Raw genomic sequence first — 20,439 nt, forward strand, 5'->3', positions numbered from 1 at the left:
GGATATTTATTCATAAGCGAAGCAAACACGAAAAGGTAAATTTTCATTTTTATCCATTGACTTACAGGTATCTGGTCAAGTCCTCGACATCGACGAGCATCGAGTCCTGTTCCATGTGGAGATCATCTCGTCGGAGAAGGCCCTCGACGAGGGCCTCATTTAGCACAGCGATTCTTGCGTGAAGATCGTTCGCTATCACTTGGAGTTGAGCTACGTTCAATTCTGTGAGAAGTGCCCTCGATAATCTTCGTCTCGTCTCGCCTAATTGTAGACCGACCTGGGAGAATAATGAGTAGAGTTGGTGGAGGTCGTTGAAGGGTAGAAGACGGGAAAAATGGCGGATATAAAAAAAATTGTTGTAATGGACCCGAGCGGTTGGGTTCGAGTTTCGGGATTATCACACGCGGACAAAGGGTAGAAACAAATATGTTCAATGGATTAACCACTTTTATTTATTATTCCCAACGATTATTAATAACTAAGGACTCGGTCTGAGACAGAAGGTATCAGGTGAACATATATACAAAAGAAGTAACTACTAAAGAAAAGAATTCTGTGGTGACTGTGTCGCCAGTAGACCCCATCAACTCGACGGGAAATCCCCCAACCGAGTGTAGCCCTGGACCTGACCCTCGTAGGCTAATTACCTACTCGACCAGCGCCATTCCCATCATTAGTTTGGGGAACACCCCAGACCCTGGTCATTTACAGCTAGGAAATAACCCAGAAAACCATTATTAGAGACTGGGGAACACCCCAGAACCGGCGCATTCCTAATCCTAGATCAGAGATCCCAAGGCATTCCCTTTCCTACACTTTTCCTTTAAAAGCCCACACTTTTCCCGATCATAGTCAGTCGTTCTCCAACCTACCTTAGACACACTTGCTCTCCAACCTACCGTGGACACACACCGCCCAAGAGAGGACAAGCCAACCCTAAGGACAACTCTCTGTATCGTGTAGGAGTTAATAAAATATTTGATTATCACACCGGCGTACATCTTCTTCCATCATCTGCTCAACCCCACAATTCGAATGACGGTCCCAGAGAATACGAATTTACGAGTATTGATTGTCTGATGGATTCGTAGTACATCACGTCATTCGACTCCATCGTACAGGTAACGCGCACAGTGACGCGCTGAAGGCCAGTTTAGGGGCGCGAATCGCTGACGCTGCGCCCGTCATCTACATAAGTCGAATATACGTGGATTTATTCACGTAGGATGACTGATCTTTTTGTGTGGAATAAAACAAAGACAAAAGTGGGGATGAGTGAGATGGAAGTATGTCGCCAGAATAAGTAATCCTAGACTGTAATATTTAGACGATTGACAAGATTTGAATGTTTATATGAAAGTATCGAATGCCCGTTGCGTGATAGAAGAAAGAGCCATTGTGAGATTAAGCGGAAGAGGGAAATGATTTTTGGGAATGAGTGCGACGTGTGTCGTATGTCTTTGTGTATTTATGTGCGTCCTATGAGTGGAATGAGTTTGCGAGAGAAATAGTGTGACAGAGTGAGAGAGAAAAGTATTATAAACAAATCAGTATGGATGATGCAAGAGGACGATGTATGATGCAGTCTGAGGATGAGAGTTGACCAGTTGAGATCATGAATCTTTATTACACCCGATTTATTTTTTATTAGCATTAAATATTTTAAGTTTGATTAAAATTATTGCTGTCCCCTGTACCCAGATCCTACATTCAGATATATTCGTCGTGTGTTTTAATTTCTGTTTCAACATATTTTTAATTCCGAGTATTACGTGCCACTTTCGTGTACTCGTATTCTCCGGATTGCGAAACCGAAATGTTATGAAATTTTGGGGCAGAGCATTGTGGTGACTGTGTCTCTACTACATCCTGTCACTCCGATGGGAAATTTCCCAGACATGTCCACTCCTAATGCAGACCCTCTTAGGCTAATCATCTATCCGACAGCGTCATTCCTATCATAAAAATCTAGGGAATAATCCAGAACTCTATCATCAAAATCTGGGGAATAACCTAGAACCCTATCATACAAATCTGGGGAATAATCTAGAACCCTATCATAAAAATCTGGGGAATCATCTAGATCCCTATCATAAAAATCTGGGGAATAATCCAGAACCCAATCGTAAAAACTGGAGAATAACCTAGAAACCTATCATAAAAATCTAGGGAATAATCCAGAACTCTATCAAAAAAATCTGGGGAATAATCAAGAACCCAATCATAAAAATCTGGAGAATACCCCAGAACTGTCCCAACCATAAACCCAGCGTTCCTGAATACGGTGCCAAGCCAATCCCAGACCAGGGATTCCTACGAGACATTTGCAGATTTTTTATTCTTTTTAACAATCGTAATTACGTTAACGTTTTCAAACTCGTGACTGTAGTTTCTTCAATCAATCCACATCAATCAATCAACATGAATTAAGGTATGATTTAGGGAGGTATTCCAAAGTGAAAAACAGGGGACAAGGTCCCGCAAGCGCCACGAGGGCGCGCGGCGGTCACTTTTACCTTCCCCTCAACTCCTAGTCATCCCCACTCTTCTAAGCTGTTCGGCGCAGAGATTATTTCTTAAAATGCAAAATGATTTTAGAAAGTACGGAAAAATGTAAAAAAATTTTTTACAAAGAAGAAAATGAAGGGAAAACACAAAAATAATAAGAATCATTGTTATTTTTTGTTTAATTGACTATCTCTTTCCCCATGATTTTCCCACTCATTCCCGCGAATTGGTGAACTATTCCATAACGAAATATAGAATAATGTATTTTTTTGATTGATTACGAATAATGGGATACTAGTAATATTCAAAATAATGTGAGTAAATTCATTGATTCACCTATAAACAAAAATGGTTTTTCGCGAAGGGGCGTTGGAGTGTGGGAAGATTTGTTTACGATTCGCGATCACTCGTTGTTTTATCCGATCGAGACATGTAGGAATCGATTTACACATCGTGTGCGAATCAAATCTGTGAAAATGGTGAAATCTTGTTCAATTGTGAATTGTAAAAACTCATCGTGGGACAGTTATCGGTTTATGTCTTTAGCGTTATTTATTTCTTTACGCTTCCAGGTTTGCAAATCATAACGATTGTCCATCTCTCGACTTAGTGGATTAGTTAAATAAAACGTGTCGATGACTCTACCTCTTGGGTGACGTGGAAAGAGTCTCCCTGTAAATATTTTATTTGTGCGAAAATGGAAAATCGTGAGCGAGAATGTATCAATGAATAAATAGATTCTTTAAAAAATCACCATTTATCCTTTCTTTATCCATGTTTTCCATCCTAATTTTCTGATTTCCATGCCAACCTTTTGTTGGGAGAAATTGTAAAAAAAAAAATTGAGTGCCTTCGCCGAGATTCGAACGCTCCACCGCAGAAATTGCCGAGTGGTGGGGACGAAACGCGCATGAGGGGGAGACGGTGTACAGCGCCGCGTGCGGCTTTCGGAGGTACTTGTCCCCTGTTTTCTTGTCGGCGACATCAAAGCTTCAGAATACCTCCCTAAATCATACCTTAACATGAATCACCTACCCTACGCTACGGACCCCTCGCGGAGAATTTTTCAGGTTCGATTGAGAAATTCGCTAATCAATATTTTTTCAATAATTTGTCGTTATTCTAGTCATTACCTTCTCCAAACTGCACCGCACCATCTCAGTGATGGGACTTTGCTTAAGTCTCTGTCTCTCTACCTCCATCTGCATATGTGCCATCTCCTTGGCTTGAGCCAACGCCATTCTCGCCTCGGTCTGGAGTCTCGCCTGTCTCGCGAAGAAATCGGCCTCATCGAGTGGTGCGCTCGATATATCGGTCTCCAGTCTTAGTGGTGGAAGACTCAGAACTTGAGGCCTAGCAGCACCACTCGACTGATAACCATTACCCTGATTATGTTTAGCATTCAGTGGCAGATCAGAGTCCGAATTCGGTGACTCAGTGTCAGAGGGAGTTTCGTTCATGAAGCAAATCTGCAGGTTCATGCCTGCAAAACATTCCCAGAAAAATATTTATGTGAATTTGCAGACTAGAGAGGATCGACTAAAGTAGAGGTTCAGTTCTGGGGGTTTAAGTGACCCCAGCGGCAGCGTAGTACCTCATCCCCGGAGACGGAGGGCGCCACATGTAATGTGGGGGTGTCTGACCGTCAGATGACTCAACAATTCCTTAGTGGCAGTCCCGCTGTCAGAGGGACTAGTTAAAAATGGAGGTCTAGTCCTCTGCGGCGTCGAAATGTTTTTTTTTTTCATTGAAATTAGGTAACACTAGGATGAGCAGAAAAGAGGATATGAGGATCCTTCATTTGAAATTAAGGAGATTGGGAAGGCGTCATTCCAAACTCAACTACCGGGTTCGGTTCTACCATTTTTTTTCAACTTCTTGACAGAACCATCGAATGGTTTCTTGATTTGCGGTTTCAAAGAAACTCTGAGAATGAGGATTTTGTGTAGTAATGTTGGATTCCAATGAAAATGAGGAAGTTCTATTCTACAGAATCTCTATTGTCGGACTAAAACACAAGTTCTGTGGATATCTTCCTGACAAATAGTTACGTAGTATATGACGAATGGAAATCTACTACTGAGGAAAAATGCGGAAGTCCTCTATTTAAGAGTTTGTCCTTTTGGTTCGTTGGAGGGAATATTTTCTAGTAAGGGAATAGGAACTCTGTCTTTGGAGGGACGCGTGACAAGAGGGAGTATATAGGTAATTGGGGAAGAGTCCGGAGGGTTATCTTGGAAAGGCCCAGGAGTTTCATTGGGGAAGGACCCAGAGGATTTTCGGAATAGACTCCAGATGTTTTATTGGAGAAGGACCCAGAGGATTATAGGAGTTTATTTGACGTCTGCTATTAATTCCTAATATGTAGATGTGTAGGTATACAACAGTGAGATAGGGATTAAGAATTATTTGCAATAAAAAAAAATAGCTGAACCGCCCCCGGTAGTTGGGTTTGGAATGACGCCTTCCCAATCTCCTTAATTTTAAATGAAGGATCCTCATATCCTCCTTTCTGCTCACCCTAGTGTTACCTAATTTCAATGGAAAAAAATTTCGGTGACTCAGTAGCGGGACTGATACTGAGGAATTGTTGAGTCAGCTGACAGGCAGACACCCCACCATTACGTGTGGCGCCCTCTCTCCCCTGGGGTGAGGTACTTGGACACCACTGGGGTCGCTCAAACCCCCAGAACTGAGTCTCTACTTTAGTCAATCCTCTTTGAACTCGAGGTTTAGCGACAACAAATATCAAACGAAGTTTGACTCGAAACGCCAGTAAATCTTCAAGAGTTAATTAAATGAAAATTGTAAATTCACTTTTAACTAGACTAATTAAAGTAAAATAATTGTACAAATGTTTGTGAAATTTTCTCCTGAAAATCGTTTCCCAATTATCCCACATGTGTTAGTATTCAATTGAATGCACGATAGGACTTTACTATGACATCGACTGTGTAAATAAATGTTATGTACAGATTTCAATACTTTAGATAATAATAAACAAAGAACAGTCTAGATAATTGGTATCTACCACTCTGTAGGCGTGATTGTAGACTTGGCTTTCGTCCGCGTTCCAATCGAATATCGTCTGCATCCGGTCCCATCGCCAAACGCCTTCGGATTTCCTCGCGATCATTTCGACGCTGAAAACAAAATAGAGAAATTGTTAATTCAAGTCCCCAAGCGTTAATTAAGGATGTTTATCCATTTCGAAACGATCGGAATCAATATTTCTTTGAGAAGAAAGAGGAAAAAAAATATTTTCGCAAGTCCTATGGGCCTTATTTGTAATTTGATTTGTAATTTAGATAAGGGAAGGGGTAATTAAATAAAAATAGAGGAGAAATGTGTTAATGTTAATGGTGGAAATCTGTACCTCGATAGCGTAAGTACACTGAAGCTAATCAATTTAATATCACTCGAGATATAATTAACAACTGTTGAGAGGTTATGAGGATTTTTAATGATTAATAGAGGTTAGGGCGTATGATTTTGTTGGATGTTAGGGTTTTCCCCAATGCAAAATTCACCCTGCCATAAAATCATTCAATATATAGAAAATATTCATTAGTGTATTTTTATGAGGCCCTTCTCCTAGAATAATTTAAGGGGAATCCTCATAAAGATTATCCGCTATAGTTTTCCCCATTTACGTCTGGTGACCAGGATGGGTGCAAGGGGAGTCCTTCGCCACGAGTAACAATCTAAATGATTTTAATCGAGTTGTAAATTCGATTATTTGTCTACACAAAATTAATCGTGAGTGTTGACAATGAGACTTGAGTGTAGTTACATGTGTACTCTTCTATATGGGTGCGCATGAGAGAGGATGTGGACTACAGAGAAGTTAGTTGTACGGGTCTATCCCCTGTGAGTAGAGTGGTAATAGTGACAGCATTATATGTGTTTCGGCACAAATTAATAATCAAAATTGATTCCAGCCACGTTGTAAATTTGGTTGGTTTGCTGATGCAAAATCAATTCATTGAGAAACGTGATACGTCAATTCGGTTCTTTGTATCACTTGAGTTAACGAGGATAGGAAGGAATGTTAGACGTGTGGTGACTACGTCGCCACTACACCCTGGCATTCCCGGGTAAATTCCCCAATCCTGTCTAGACCTTTCAAAACCCATTAGACCTAGCACCAACCCGACCGACGCCATCCCTACCATAAAAACCTGGGGAATAACCCAGAACTGTCCCAGCGAAGAACCCAACCTTGCTGTGCACTTAGCCGGCATCACGACGTCACGTGTCGAGAATACGATGCCGAGCCAATCACAGTCGAGATCCCTAGTATCCCTTCTCCTGTTTCCCAAACATTCGCACGCCCACACTTTCCGCACATTTTTCCACACTCTACAGTTACCCACCAGCCAGCACTTGGACACATTCAACGCTCACACTTGTAAGATTAATAAATAAACTCTCGTTCATACAACCGACCTGGTGTTACCTTCCACTTGCTCACACCCACAGACGATTGATAAGAAATGCTTTATATTAAATAAAATACCGGATACACATGGGGTTTTAATTACAATGTTGTTTCACTCCCTGTTCATTCTCAACTGTCTGAATATTTCGTGTAAAATTTGTTAGTGGAAAGTTGCAAGGTGGGAGGGGAAGAGGGAGTAGGCAGAAGGGATCAGTGAATGTTAGGATTAGAACAATTTTAAGAGAGACATTTTGAGGATTAGTCCAATTGCTGTCAATAATCATTAAGAGAGTAAACCGACGGTCGGGCGAAAAAATAATCCCTTGTTGTAAGGAGAAAAAATTGTCGGGAATGGGAAGATTTTAGTTAATGAAGAATTTATGGCTAAATAGCTCTATGAAATTAGAAGACCTTTTTTGATTTTTATTTCCCAAGACCCGCCGAGACATAAATTGTTGGGAAATATTAATTTCGGGTATTGGCACGCAACAATATGTGAATAATCTTGGTTACAATAAACATTTATACACAAATCGTTCCCGGACTAGCTTTCGTTATTTAACAGTGGGAAACGTGATCCGCCGAATCAATCTTTGTGTCACATATGAGTTGATAGAAAGAGGGACATGAAGAATAATAAAACGTAGTATTGAACGAGAAGAAGAATTAAATGTGGGACACACAACACTTATTCTAAGACTAAATATGACGATTTATTTAGATAAAGATACACTTAATAGTGGCAAAAAGTAACACGACACTTCGGGGGATGAGTCTTCACTAAACTAGAGACTAAAATTCTGACAAATACAATATATCCAAGAGAAAGGGGGGGAGGACATTTCGAGGATAGAGGATGAAAGAAGAAACGTTATTGGTTAGAAGAAAGGAGGAGGAGTATACTTTCCAAAAGAAGAAACTGCATTGGTTAAATAAGGTTTTTCATCAAGATTGCGAGAAACTAGAGAGTGGGGGTGGAGAAACGCAGGGTCACTAGTGGGTCAGGTCAAGGACTGAGGGAAGGTTTGGGCCTGTCTCAGCGGGTGGTAAAAGGAAGTAAATTTGCAAGGTTGGCAGAGTAAAGTGATTTTATACAGGTGAAATTTAGGAAAAGACAAATTGCAAGCAATAAACGGGAAGAACGGATAGTAAAATGATGACGGATTCGTGGGATGTCAAGAGCAGGAAATTCTTATTAGTGTAGGAATTACTTTAAGGTGAAAAAGATTGGTTAGTGAAAAACTCACGTAACACTCAACTCTTTAAAAGTATTTAATATTATATAGAAAACTGTAGACTTTACAACTCTCATTTGACCGATCTTCAACTCTAGAAGATCTCTCAATCAAACTCTGACCTTGTCTTATCAAAGGTCACACGCAAATCTCTAACTCTACTCTAACTCTACACTCTATACTCTACTCTATGCTCTGCTTTACACGCTACTCTATACTCTACGCGCTGACTTTCTTCTCAAGGTCTCTCAACACTCTCTCTACTAACTGACTACTCTCCTCCTCTTAAGGGTCTCTCAGGGTTCCCTACGTCGGCTCCCACTCCGAGATCACCACGGGAAAGGTTTTTCCCTCTGACGTCAGCGGCATGGGCCGACTATGGCCCATTTCACTCTCGTCCGCTCTCTCTCGCACACACACCGTCTGGCCCTCACTACGGTGGGACAGGCCCTACCGCCATAAACCATAAACTTGATTCCCCACTGAAGGAATCCTACTACTCTTCCTATATTCAAATTATTATATTGCAGGGAATATTTCCCAACATCTGGACCGCATGTTACGACGTTAGAAGGAATTTCCCCATTGTTTGAAACGTAAATAGAAAATCGCCACGTTTAGCGTCAGAACAATCGAGAAAATTCGGGCGACCTTGAGGGCATTGAAATTCGGGGCCAGTTCACGCAGAATAACCTCAAAGCATTCAGTTCGTTACGGAAACTCAATCAGAGCAGTCCTTATCTATCAATCGTGTCTAACGTCCCTATTGAGAAACTAGAATCGGGCGTTTAGATATGTTATAAGGAACGTATAAGTTCACCGGGTTTTTTAAGTACATCATCTATTAAACCTTATTTTGTAAATTCAACGGAGTGTTAGAAATGCAGTGGGTTATTATTGAGATACGCAACGTTATAGATTTCCACGAGAGATAAATTGTATAATCAGGACACAAGGCTCACACCTAATAAAAGTACATCAGCAATAGGTTTAGTGGACCATTTGTGATAATACATTATTTTCTACCACCAATTGTCTCACTTTCCGTAAATCCCGGCAAAATTCATATTCACTCCTCAAACACCCATAGCAATATAATTGTCCAAAAATCTCCGATACTACATTAGTATACCCAAATTGTGGAGATTAAGAGTATAGAATGAAGAAAAATTGGTAATGGATTTGAGAAAAGGTAGAGATGTTTTTCCACATGCGGTTAAGAAAATAATAAAAGGAGAGTGAGAGGTTGGGATGGTGTTACAAACGAGAGAATATGGATATAATAATAATGATGAAAGGATCTCTGTACTGTCTAAAATATCTGCTTAATTCGCGACAACATATACACAGTGTGTCGGCACGCAACAGGGAGGGAGCCCTATTGCCCTCTGAGTCTGACGTCTGAGCCTTACGAGGGTCAGTTAGCTAGCATAGTTCATACTGAACATTCGTAGTGTGTACTGCCTCTTGAGTGGATAGAATCAATAGTGATATTTTAAATAATAATTTTATTTAACTAAAACATGAACGGCGTTTATTCTTTTCTACCCCATAATCCAATAGATTTTGATTAATAAACTTGACGACACTGCACTTGATTATCACAAATTAAAGGTGTATTGATCCCGGTGACTTCAGAGCGAACTAGAAGATATTTATAAGACGACACTAGTTGGACATGAGGTGACAAAAACAAGGGTCACCTCCGAGGACTTTCTGCTTTTCCAAAAATTTAACCAAAAAGAAAAGAGAAGATGAGTTCCTCTGGAAAGCTCGTGGAAGACAGAGCAATTATCGTGATCCTCATCCGAGTTGAGAGACGATGAAAATATCTCCATTCGTTAAATTTACAAAGTGTTAGTGTAGATTCTTGACTACTCGTCAGTCGGCATAAACAAAATAAATTAACCAGACTTTCTTTATTTATAAGTGATTGGTGTACAATAAATTAAAATTCATTGACTCTCGTCAAATTAAAGTGCGATGTGTTCTTGTTATTTACAATACAATTCAGTCATCCTACATTCCACCAATCAGTTCACCCCTTTTCAATGACTAAGTGCAAGTGTAATAATCAAGTCCAAACACGGAATTCAACCGACATCGAATTTTTGTCAGAATCTAGATAGTGATAAGTCAACATCTCGAGTGATATTAGATTCCGCCATTTTGCACCTCAATTTTAGTGTCCGGCATAGTAATTTTTCAGACTCTTCTCTCGTTGTACACAATAAGAAAAACACTTTTCTGAATCATTGAACCTCACGTTGAACAATTTTTGTACCTAAAACTATTCCTAATTCCCCTCTTCAAGAATTAAAAAAACAAAAACCACTAAATAACAACTGCCGATTCCGGATAAACATCCTTAAATCTGTTAGTCGATGCCGAAGCGAATTGACTAAAGTAGAGGCTCAGTTCTGGGGGTTTGAGTGACCCCAGCGGTGTCGTAGTACCTCACCTCAGGGGAGAGAGGGCGCCACACGTAATGGTGGGGTGTCTGCCCGTCAGCTGACTCAACAATTCCTCAGTATCAGTCCCGCTACTGAGTCACCGAAATTTTTTTCCATTGAAATTAGGTAACACTAGGGTGAGCAGAAAGGAGGATATGAGGATCCTTCATTTGAAATTAAGGAGATTGGGAAGGCGTCATTCCAAACCCAACTACCGGGTGCGGTTCAGCTATTTTTTTATTGCAAATAATTCTTAATCCCTATCTCACTGTTGTATACCTACACATCTACATATTAGGAATTAATAGCGGACCTCAAATAAACTCCTATAATCCTCTGGGTCCTTCCCCAATAAAACATCTGGAGTCTATTCCGAAAATCCTCTGGGTCCTTCCCCAATGAAACTCCTGGGCCTTTCCAAGATAACCCTCCGGCCTCTTCCCCAATTACCTATATACTCCCTCTTGTCACGCGTCCCTCCAAAGACAGAGTTCCTATTCCCTTACTAGAAAATATCCCCTCCAACGAACCAAAAGGACAAACTCTTAAATAGAGGACCTCCGCATTTTTCCTCAGTAGTAGATTTCCATTCGTCATATACTACGTAACTATCTGTCAGGAAGATATCCACAGAACTTGTGTTTTAGTCCGAAAATAGAGATACTGTAGAATAGAACTTCCTCATTTTCATTGGAATCCAACATTACTACACAAAATCCTCATTCTCAGAGTTTCTTTGAAACCGCAAATCAAGAAACCATTCGATGGTTCTGTCAAGAAGTTGAAAAAACTGGTAGAAACGAACCCGGTAGTTGGGTTTGGAATGACGCCTTCCCAATCTCCTTAATTTCAAATGAAGGATCCTCATATCCTCTTTTCTGCTTATCCTAGTGTTACCTAATTTCAATGAAAAAAAAAACATTTCGACGCCGCAGAGGACTAGACCTCCATTTTTAACTAGTCCCTCTGACAGCGGGACTGCCACTAAGGAATTGTTGTGTCATCTGACGGTCAGACACCCCACCATTGCATGTGGCGCCCTCCCTCACCGGGGATGAGGTACTACGGTACCGCTGGGGTCACCCAAACCCCCAGAACTGAATCTCTACTTTAGTCAATCGTTTTTGGTCGATGCTCTGCACCTCAGAAACAACTTCTCCTTTGATAATCTTATCAAATCGCGCAATCGCGTCTTCCTTGTCACGGTGCATTAAACCTGACACTGGCCCATTTGCCACAGCAGCGACCATATCGTTGAACCTCTGATCTGTGACATCGCGTGCTTCCTCGAACTGGCGAACGGTCCAGAAATATTAGAACAAAATTAGCGGATGTAACTGTCTAAATACTATACGGAAATGAAGTTTAGTCGTTTATAAAATTGTACTGCGAGAAAAATTGTTATGGAACATCGCATTGCAAGACCATACGTCATTTATTCAAAAATTTCATATGTAAAATAGGAAAATTCGAAAAAAACAATAATTGAAATTTCTGGAAAATGCGATTGTTTTTTTTTGATAACTCAGCATCGTACCTTTCATTTCAGTTCGCAGTATAAACACAATTTTGATCTGGTAATAAGTAGAAAAACCGTTAATTAATGATAATAATTAGGGAAAGTTTTTTCGGAAAATTTTTGGGGAAAATTTTTTGTGAGGAAAATTTAGAAATTTATTAATTGTAACTTCGCAAATTAATACTTCACTAATCGTTCATTGATGAAGGAAAATTAGAGAAGATTTATCCGGAAAATTTTTTTGGGAAAATGTTTTCCTCAAAATTCCTTGTGGAGAAAATTTGGAAATTTATTGATTGTCACTTCGAATCAACACCTCCCTAACCTTGAGTTGACAAAAAACAATTACAACAGATTTTTCCGAGGAATTTTCCGTGAACACACGTCATTTATTTAAAAATTTCATAGGTAACATAAAAAAATTCAAAAGTGCAACAATTAAATTTGAGAAAATGAGATTGTTTTTTTTTCGACTCAACATGGTACCTTTCATTTTAATACACAGTATAAAAACAGACAGAGTCCAGTTTAGAATCGATTTCTAATAAATAAAAACCCAATCAAGTATTTCAAAACGTTATTAATGTTGTACTGCTCATTTGTGTTGTTGGATTTTCCATGAAATAAATAAATAAAAAGCAAAAATCAATATCATTTAATGAATTTTTCATAAAATCAATAAATAAAAATCAAAAATCAATCTCAACAATTGGATTTTTCATCAAATAAATAAATAAAAAACAAAAATCAATCTCAAATATTGAATTTTTCATAAAATAAATAAACACAAAGCAAAAATCAATCTCATTCTCTTCTGAGTATTTATACTTCAAGTTGAAAAAAACATATTTATGGACTGCAAGTCTGAGAAATCTGAGCTACGGTATTTAGATTTAATTTCAAGTATGTAGACAAAGTCTAATGAATAAGACTCTTTGAGAGCACGTGACCAAAAGGTCCGGGGTGTTCTTTCCCTTTCTAAATCTAGTTAGTTCCTCCAAGGAATCGGTACACATCGGATGTGTCTTCCAACCAGAACTATTTGACTTAAATAATAACGTAGAGAACCAATTTCAATTATTTCCAGAATTATTATTCCAAATAACCACTTCCAATGTACGTTATTACTAAAAAATTTTGAAAAAGCTTCTACAGAACCCACAAAACTAAACTTCACCATATTAACCTCCAAAAAAACTCCCACAATAAAATCGAGAACAAACAATTTTGGGACGTCTCAAAATGAAAATATGGTCTGTCATTGCGATGTTCTAACACTTTCTTAATAAACTAAGTAAATTAATTTTCGTTTTATAAAAAAATCTGGAATGATATCACTCGTTAAACTCACTGACTCTAAATCCTGATCATAAGTGAATGTGTACAGATCAGCAATGAATCTAGAATCTTTTTTGTAATGCCTCTGCCACTTTCTTGCACTACCCATTGCAGAGTCAATCTACCGCTAGAGCTAACGAATTCCCAGAGACTGAGGATTCAGGTGAGACCGAGCACCGGAGGTACCGGAGTGAAAGTATCCAGTTTTCCCTCGCTGTCTAAGGTACTAGTCCACGCGGAGAGAAAAGTAAAAAATTACTGTCCCGAGCAATCGAATCGAGGTGTACAATGATGGAATACTAGAATGTGTTTCATCTTCCACGAAAAAGAAGAATTAGAATCTGAGTTTTAAGAAGAAAATTAATTGTTACACCATTTAAATTTCCCTAACATTAAAGATAAGAGTGATAGGGAGAGGTGGAGAGACACTGTTGAGTCGTCATATCAATTCTTTCTTGATTTTGTGTCTTATTAGGATTATGAATTTTATTACTGGAATATCTATGCCTCAATTTTCCCCACTTATTTCCTGTCATTTGCGCTAAACGCCATTTTTTTCTATGTTTGGTGATTGTCTGAATTTAGGGAGAACGTGGGATGGAAAAATTTAAGGAAGAATGGTCCAGGATTAGCCGGTGTAACAATTAAACTCACTGGTTGAACATCTTTTCTGTAAAATTTTATTGGGGCCACGTGCGACCAAAGTCTTGAGATTAACACCGGGTTTACTTACACTATTTCCCGAGGTGTATTAAATTAATATCGTTGACTGTCCGGTGATCTACTGATTGACGGTAAATTATTATAGAATATAAGGATAAATCGTCCTTATACTCAGCGAAGATGTACTTGGTGATGTATTTGGTGATGTACTCGGTGAGGTTCTACTGATAGAGAATTTCTGACAACTAAATAGACGTTACCGCGTCCTGTGACTGATAAAGATCGACTGATTTGAGATTTGAGCTTCCGGGGTCAGCTCGTTGATCTACTGACCCGACGTGTCGCTGGCAACTTTTTGGTTTTGACCGCGTGGTTGCCATTACCGACTGTGGTCATTTCTCTACGTTTCAAACATCCTATTTGGACGTATTGTCATAAAATCGTTTCCACTACATTAAAATTCCTAATCCCATGTCACTATATGCCTAGTCCCCATGACCATCATCAGCGTCCCAGGGGATCTTGACCCTACCTGAACTTTATGAGTTCCAATATTTGGAGTGTTACATTTCGAATATTTAGCTAATCCGGGAATTCCCCAATTTTACAATACTGAGCCGATCACAGCATTTCTTGCTGGATATAAAAGCTGCGGTTTGTTCATTTTTAGTCAGTTACAATCAACCGTTCAATCATTCAATACAGTCCACTGTGACATTGTACAATTCATAATCAACCAAATACATGTGGGATCTATATTTTAATTGAACTTAGAAACAGTTAGTGGGGAAAACCCCTATTGATGGAATGGTGAACAGTGGGGTTGATGGACCGGGAGTTAAATTGTAAAATCATATAGCAAGGTTTAGGCCTTAATGAGTAAGACGAGGACAGCAGAGGGCACTTTTAGTATTTATGGACGACCAAATGATTAAGCTAGTTAGGCGTTAGCCGAAGTTGGTAGTGTCGGTTTCACAATTGTATTTTGTAACTTTCTATTTCTTAAATAAATCATATCTACATAAATAAAACTACTGAATTGAATCGTACATACATTCTTTATTAACATCAAGAAGTGTTGTGTTTTCGAGTATCTTATCCAGCCATTTTAATATCCTAACAAATTTTACCACGGCGTTCGGAAGTATCTTTTAAACGGTACAGACATTAAAGGTAGGGGAGCAGAGATTTTGTCCTAAACCCTCGTCGAGGATTTTAACGCAACAAATTATGGGAAATACCGCACTCAAGCAATAGAGCAAAGTTGACAATTGTCACCGTGTTTTTGTTGGGGAAAAATCTTCCTCACATAAATCCTCCGAAATGTTAATTTTTGTATATTTCCCAAAAAAGTGCAGGAGCCAGCAAACAGCTTAGGACTCTTTCAAAGATGAGTTTATTGAGTAATTTTTCTGCTTAGCTGTCGTGAGGCCTATGTGGAAGGGACGCTGTGTCGCGCAGCTTTACGACTTGATCTGTTGCCAGCCGTGAGTCAAAAAAAAGAGGTTTTCCCTCCAACGGTATGAATTATAGCTCAAATGTGGGAGGTTCAAGTCCACCGGTATGAATTGTAGCTCAAATGTGGGAAGTTCAAGTCCAAATTTCCCATCGTCGGACGGTGGAACAATAGAACGAAAGAGAGAGGCCTCATCTTCACGAATTAAAATTATTCATTTTTATAGTTGATAGAGGAAACCTCTTTCTAACCTAAAAATCCTCTCCACCAATGGTTCCAAAGCGTCAGTCTGTCGAAAAACCTCTTGGAAGACAGAGTGACATTTAACGTTTTCTCGCTCTCTTATCTAATGTCCATGTTGGAATATTAGAGTACAGTTCTTCCATTGTCCTACAAAAATCACTCGACACCTCTTTTACTTTCTGGGAAACAGCTCTACTAAGGGACTAATTTACGATCAGTTGTACTCCGCTTTCGAGACGGTTTAATCCTAAACATATGCTGAAATTTCAACAACGGACTGTGTTCCTTTGAGTCATAAAACTGTTTTTCTTTTCCCTGAGTGTTGCGTATGGAATACGCAGAATATACAAAAAAGATGGTATCGCCAGTTATTTCTATTTTTCCGGATTAACGAAATTCATTTGATTTTTATTGACACCCAAATTCTGCTTTATTGTAATTTTAATCCTCAACGTCTGCTCTTTCAATCGTTTTATTTTCTCATTATCCTCAAATTCTCCAAATCTCCAGGGGAATCTCCAGTTGTCCGTCCCCAACCTGGAAAAACACCTCTACCTGCTCCTGCTTTCCTGCAGATACCTCTACCTGCTCTTCCCTAGTCTCACTCTAGGAGGTCCTACCAAAACCCTAGTTGTCCTCTTCCCACTCAAATCGGCCAGCCTCCTATCCTCTCTCCTCCAATGATGGTTACTTCCCAAATACCTGTGCCCAATAGCATATAAGCCGGACATTTTTCAAAATTTTTCAGTATCACCGCATCCTTCACGGCTCTGTCTAAATACCTCTAGCAGACTCTCTACAGTGAATAAACGGAAAGTAAAAAAGACAACAGTGTTCCACCCGATTTTTTCCAAGTCTCCCGGAATTCACGCGTCACATCCGTTCCACACATTCAATTCAATAACTACTAAAAACTGAATCAACTGCACGAAGAACCGATTCGGCGTGCAGTAGTTAGAGTTGAGATTGTTTCTACAGAGTAGAATTCTAGAATTTACAACTCTAGAAAATTCAAAGTTAATTGCAATCCTCAACCCCTAACACTGAGAGAGTTTTCCCTTTGATATAGTTTTCAGTCTCTGGACAACGGTCCTTTATAGAATAAAGAATATTCTATAAAGTATTGTCACTGTGTCTGTTGAATAATTTGTTCACTTACACCCATATTCCAATAGTCCAACTTGTTTCGTCTCCAACAACGAAATGATTTCTTGTCGGAATTTAATAAGACTAAGTAGCAATAATAATAATTTAGGAATATATGATAACGAGAGGTCGAGGGCTGGAGGCTCAAACTTTCCCATTTAGTTTCTACTTTTCAAGGGTCCGCCATAAATTATACGCGTTTTTGGTTCCCTTCCTTTTTCTTCTTCTTTTTCTCATTTTTTCTTCAAATGTTAGAAGACAGGGTTGTCAATCTTTCCATACGTAGAGTCCAGTTTACGACATAATCCTTTGCCAGCCGTGTACTTACTTCTTTTCCAAGGGTTCATTTTTCCCCCACGGCTAATTCCTTACACATGCAAAAGAAGTTTCCCGTACTTTCCAAATTCCAATATCCAGCTCGAAGGGTGGGGTTCTATGTTTCTTTTGACCAATCAGAATCCTTGGGAGTTGTGATGAAGAAAGGATTCCCTCCTCCAGCCCTCGAACCTCTTAGACAAAAGTTAGTTCTATCAACGACATCGTTCGAAAGGCTAGCCTAAAACCCTCAATTTTGTAACCGCGTGATCTCAAAGAAAAAGCAACCTAAAGTGCAACGTAAATTACAAACTAAAATTACTCTGTCCGTCTCGCTTGCTCGTGTATCCTTCTCATCTATAAAAAATAAATACCAATTTAAAAAAGGTGTCTGTGTTACGCATAAGTGATTCCTCCAAAGACAAAATAAAAATAGAAGCCTTTACACATCTCGAGTGATATTAAATTGTTAACTCGAGTGTAACAAACGTGTGTTGTTACACAACTAGTGTTCTCTTATGTATATGTTCTAGTTCGCTCTGAAGTTACCGGGATAAATACACATTTAATTTGTGATAATCAAGTGCAGTATCGTCAAGTTTATTAATCAAAACCATGAACCCTATCTCCTATTAATCATTAAAAATCCTCATTAACTCTCAACAGTGGTTAGTTATGTAGAGACACGAAAACTGTCCCATTACTTTTAAGATGTAAAATAAACCATTAGAGCTTGAGAAATACTTTAAGGGAAATACGGGTAATAAAACGATTAACCCGTCTAGGACTTATTTGGGTTGTCTTCCCTGAATTCGTCTTCGCGCGGCTAGATTTGGTTGATATTTTGGAGTGGGAGTACGCGTGGGGCCCAGAGGAATGTCCGAGAGGCATCAGGGGTTTGTTAGTTAGTTAGTAATCGGCAGTGGTAGCAACGAGGAGGTTTCAACTTTGGTCCCTCATGTAGTTCCAATCTCTAAAATAATTAAATATAACTTGTAACCTTTCTATGAGTTAATTTTATTTATTTATAAAGTCCAGCTGCATGCTAAAATTATTGCATTCCTACAGTTATATGTCGAGTGATATTAAATTGATAACTGGAGTGTACCTACGCTATCGAGGTACACAGGGAAATTCCTGTGAAGGGTCACGAGAAAACAACAAACAAGAACTCAAGGTCACAGTTCTTTTTCATTGATGAGGAGACCAGGGAATACGAGGAATGGAGGTAAATTAGAAGGAGAAAAATGTTTTGGTTTTGTTGAGGTGGGTCTTCTTTTCGTTGAGATCATAATGATTTAGATTTCGTCATTAGCTTTTTTTAAACGGAAATAGTTGAATAATATTTATATGGGGCATTGACTCGGTGAAAATGGACGCACAATAAGCCATTTCGAAGAATCAATACCTCGCTGATGTTTAATTGACTGAACAAATTGATAATTAACACGTTAGGAAAGATTTTCCTGGAAAATTTTTTTTGGGAAAATTTTTTCCGGCGATTTTTTTATGGGAAAACATTTGTGATTTATTGGTTGTCACGTCGAACAATCAATACATCACTGATGTTTGATTAAACAATATTAAACAAAACAACTAGGGAACATTTCCCCAGAAAATTTTTACAATATGTCCAGCCACGTTTATTTATTTATGACCCTCCAGAACTCACAATCAGTTGAGCCGTTAAAAATGGATACGAACGAGAATACACTCCCTCCCGCCCCACTCCAAACCACCGTATATGGCTCCTATGATACTGATTAGATTTTTCTTTTTTTATGCCAATTTATCAAATTGATAGATTTGGATTCAATGTCCATCAAATCATAACTGCAATTTTACTCCTTTTTTTTCATCCGTCTAATCCGGCAATTCCAGAGAGAATCACGACCTAGTAGTTTGGACAAAGCTGCTGGTCATCTGGGAAAAATCTTGTTCCCCAAAACTCATCAGCTCTTCAGCAATTCACTATTTTTGTCAATCCTAAAATCGCGTGCGAAGACCAACAACCTCCGAACCCGTCATTTATGGTGGGAAACTCCCCAACTTTACTAGCACCCATACGCTGAACACACTTTCAGAAGGATTTGGCCGGGAATTTATGACTTCGAAAATGTCAAATTTATCCCTGTCTTCAAATCACACCCTCTCTACTCCCACCATCAATAGATCACACCAATGAGTTCGAAGGTTCTTGGCCCACCAATCAGAAAAACGTCAAATAATTGTTGTACAGCAAATTCCCTCCTCTTTCTTCGGACACTCTCCCGAGAAAAAAGGAAAGATCGAGTTGGTTCGTTTTTGGAAGTGAAGTTGGAGTGACATCTTAAGTTTTGTATCTCTCAAGTGTACGCAAAAGCCGTGGTCACTAAAAAATAGCCTTTAGAACTTTGAGTACCCCAGTGTCAGTGTAATTTGATTATTTCTATTAGTTTCCCTTATCAATTAACTTTCCTCTCCCGCAGTTTTTATTAATCGAGTGACAAACCAACACCCGGAGAGACTTCAGTGAAGAATCACATCTCGAGTGATATTAATTTGGTAGCTCGAGTGTATCAAATTTGAGTTACTACACAATGGATTTCTACACCCGAAATAATAAATTTTTGATAATCAGGGGTTCACTTTTTAAAGCAGGATTCACACGATACAAATTCTCTGATTTTTCTCTCCGTTCGTTCGTCACTCCGTCCGCCATTAGCTTTCGATCAATCTCTCGGTTACAAGTCTTGTTCATTGTTTCAGTCTCTAGTATTTTCATTGTGAAACTTCGATGAATCGGCAATAGTTTCGGTTTTTTCGTTCGGGTTGGGTAACACTTTGCCATTTCGAGAATAAATTTTAACACGTCAGGTTGACTCAGTGATTCGCATGATCGATCATGCGGAGCACTGACGTTACACCGTACGGTACTATCAATAATGCGCTGAACTTTTTCTTTTGTTTGAGTTTTTTGAGGTGCGGAGGGGAAGGGGCAAGTCAATTCATGGATTTCGATGTTTTTGGAGAAATTTGAAGAACACATTTTTGGCGTTCGGTCGATTTTAAATTTTGCCGCGAATTTGATTTGATTTTTTTTTTACTTTCGGATGTTGTATTTAACCGCTTTTTCGATTCTC

At 39.1% G+C, this 20,439-nt stretch overlaps 1 protein-coding gene across 8 annotated transcripts in view; it reads right to left on the bottom strand.

Annotated features, from left to right (window-relative positions):
- Positions 1-20,439, bottom strand: part of LOC135171241 (uncharacterized) — a 51,440-nt gene that overhangs the window by 5,870 nt on the left and 25,131 nt on the right. For all 8 annotated transcript variants that reach the window (XM_064137637.1, XM_064137640.1, XM_064137638.1 and 5 more), the window contains exons 7-9: positions 5,540-5,651; positions 3,642-3,991; positions 66-277 (exon numbers count right to left, since the gene is read on the bottom strand). In XM_064137637.1, coding sequence (XP_063993707.1) covers positions 66-277; positions 3,642-3,991; positions 5,540-5,651 — 674 coding nt within the window. The remainder of the gene's footprint in view (positions 1-65; positions 278-3,641; positions 3,992-5,539; positions 5,652-20,439) is intronic.

Source organism: Diachasmimorpha longicaudata, chromosome 19 (assembly GCF_034640455.1).
Source record: "Diachasmimorpha longicaudata isolate KC_UGA_2023 chromosome 19, iyDiaLong2, whole genome shotgun sequence".
Taxonomy (NCBI): Eukaryota; Metazoa; Arthropoda; class Insecta; order Hymenoptera; family Braconidae; genus Diachasmimorpha; species Diachasmimorpha longicaudata.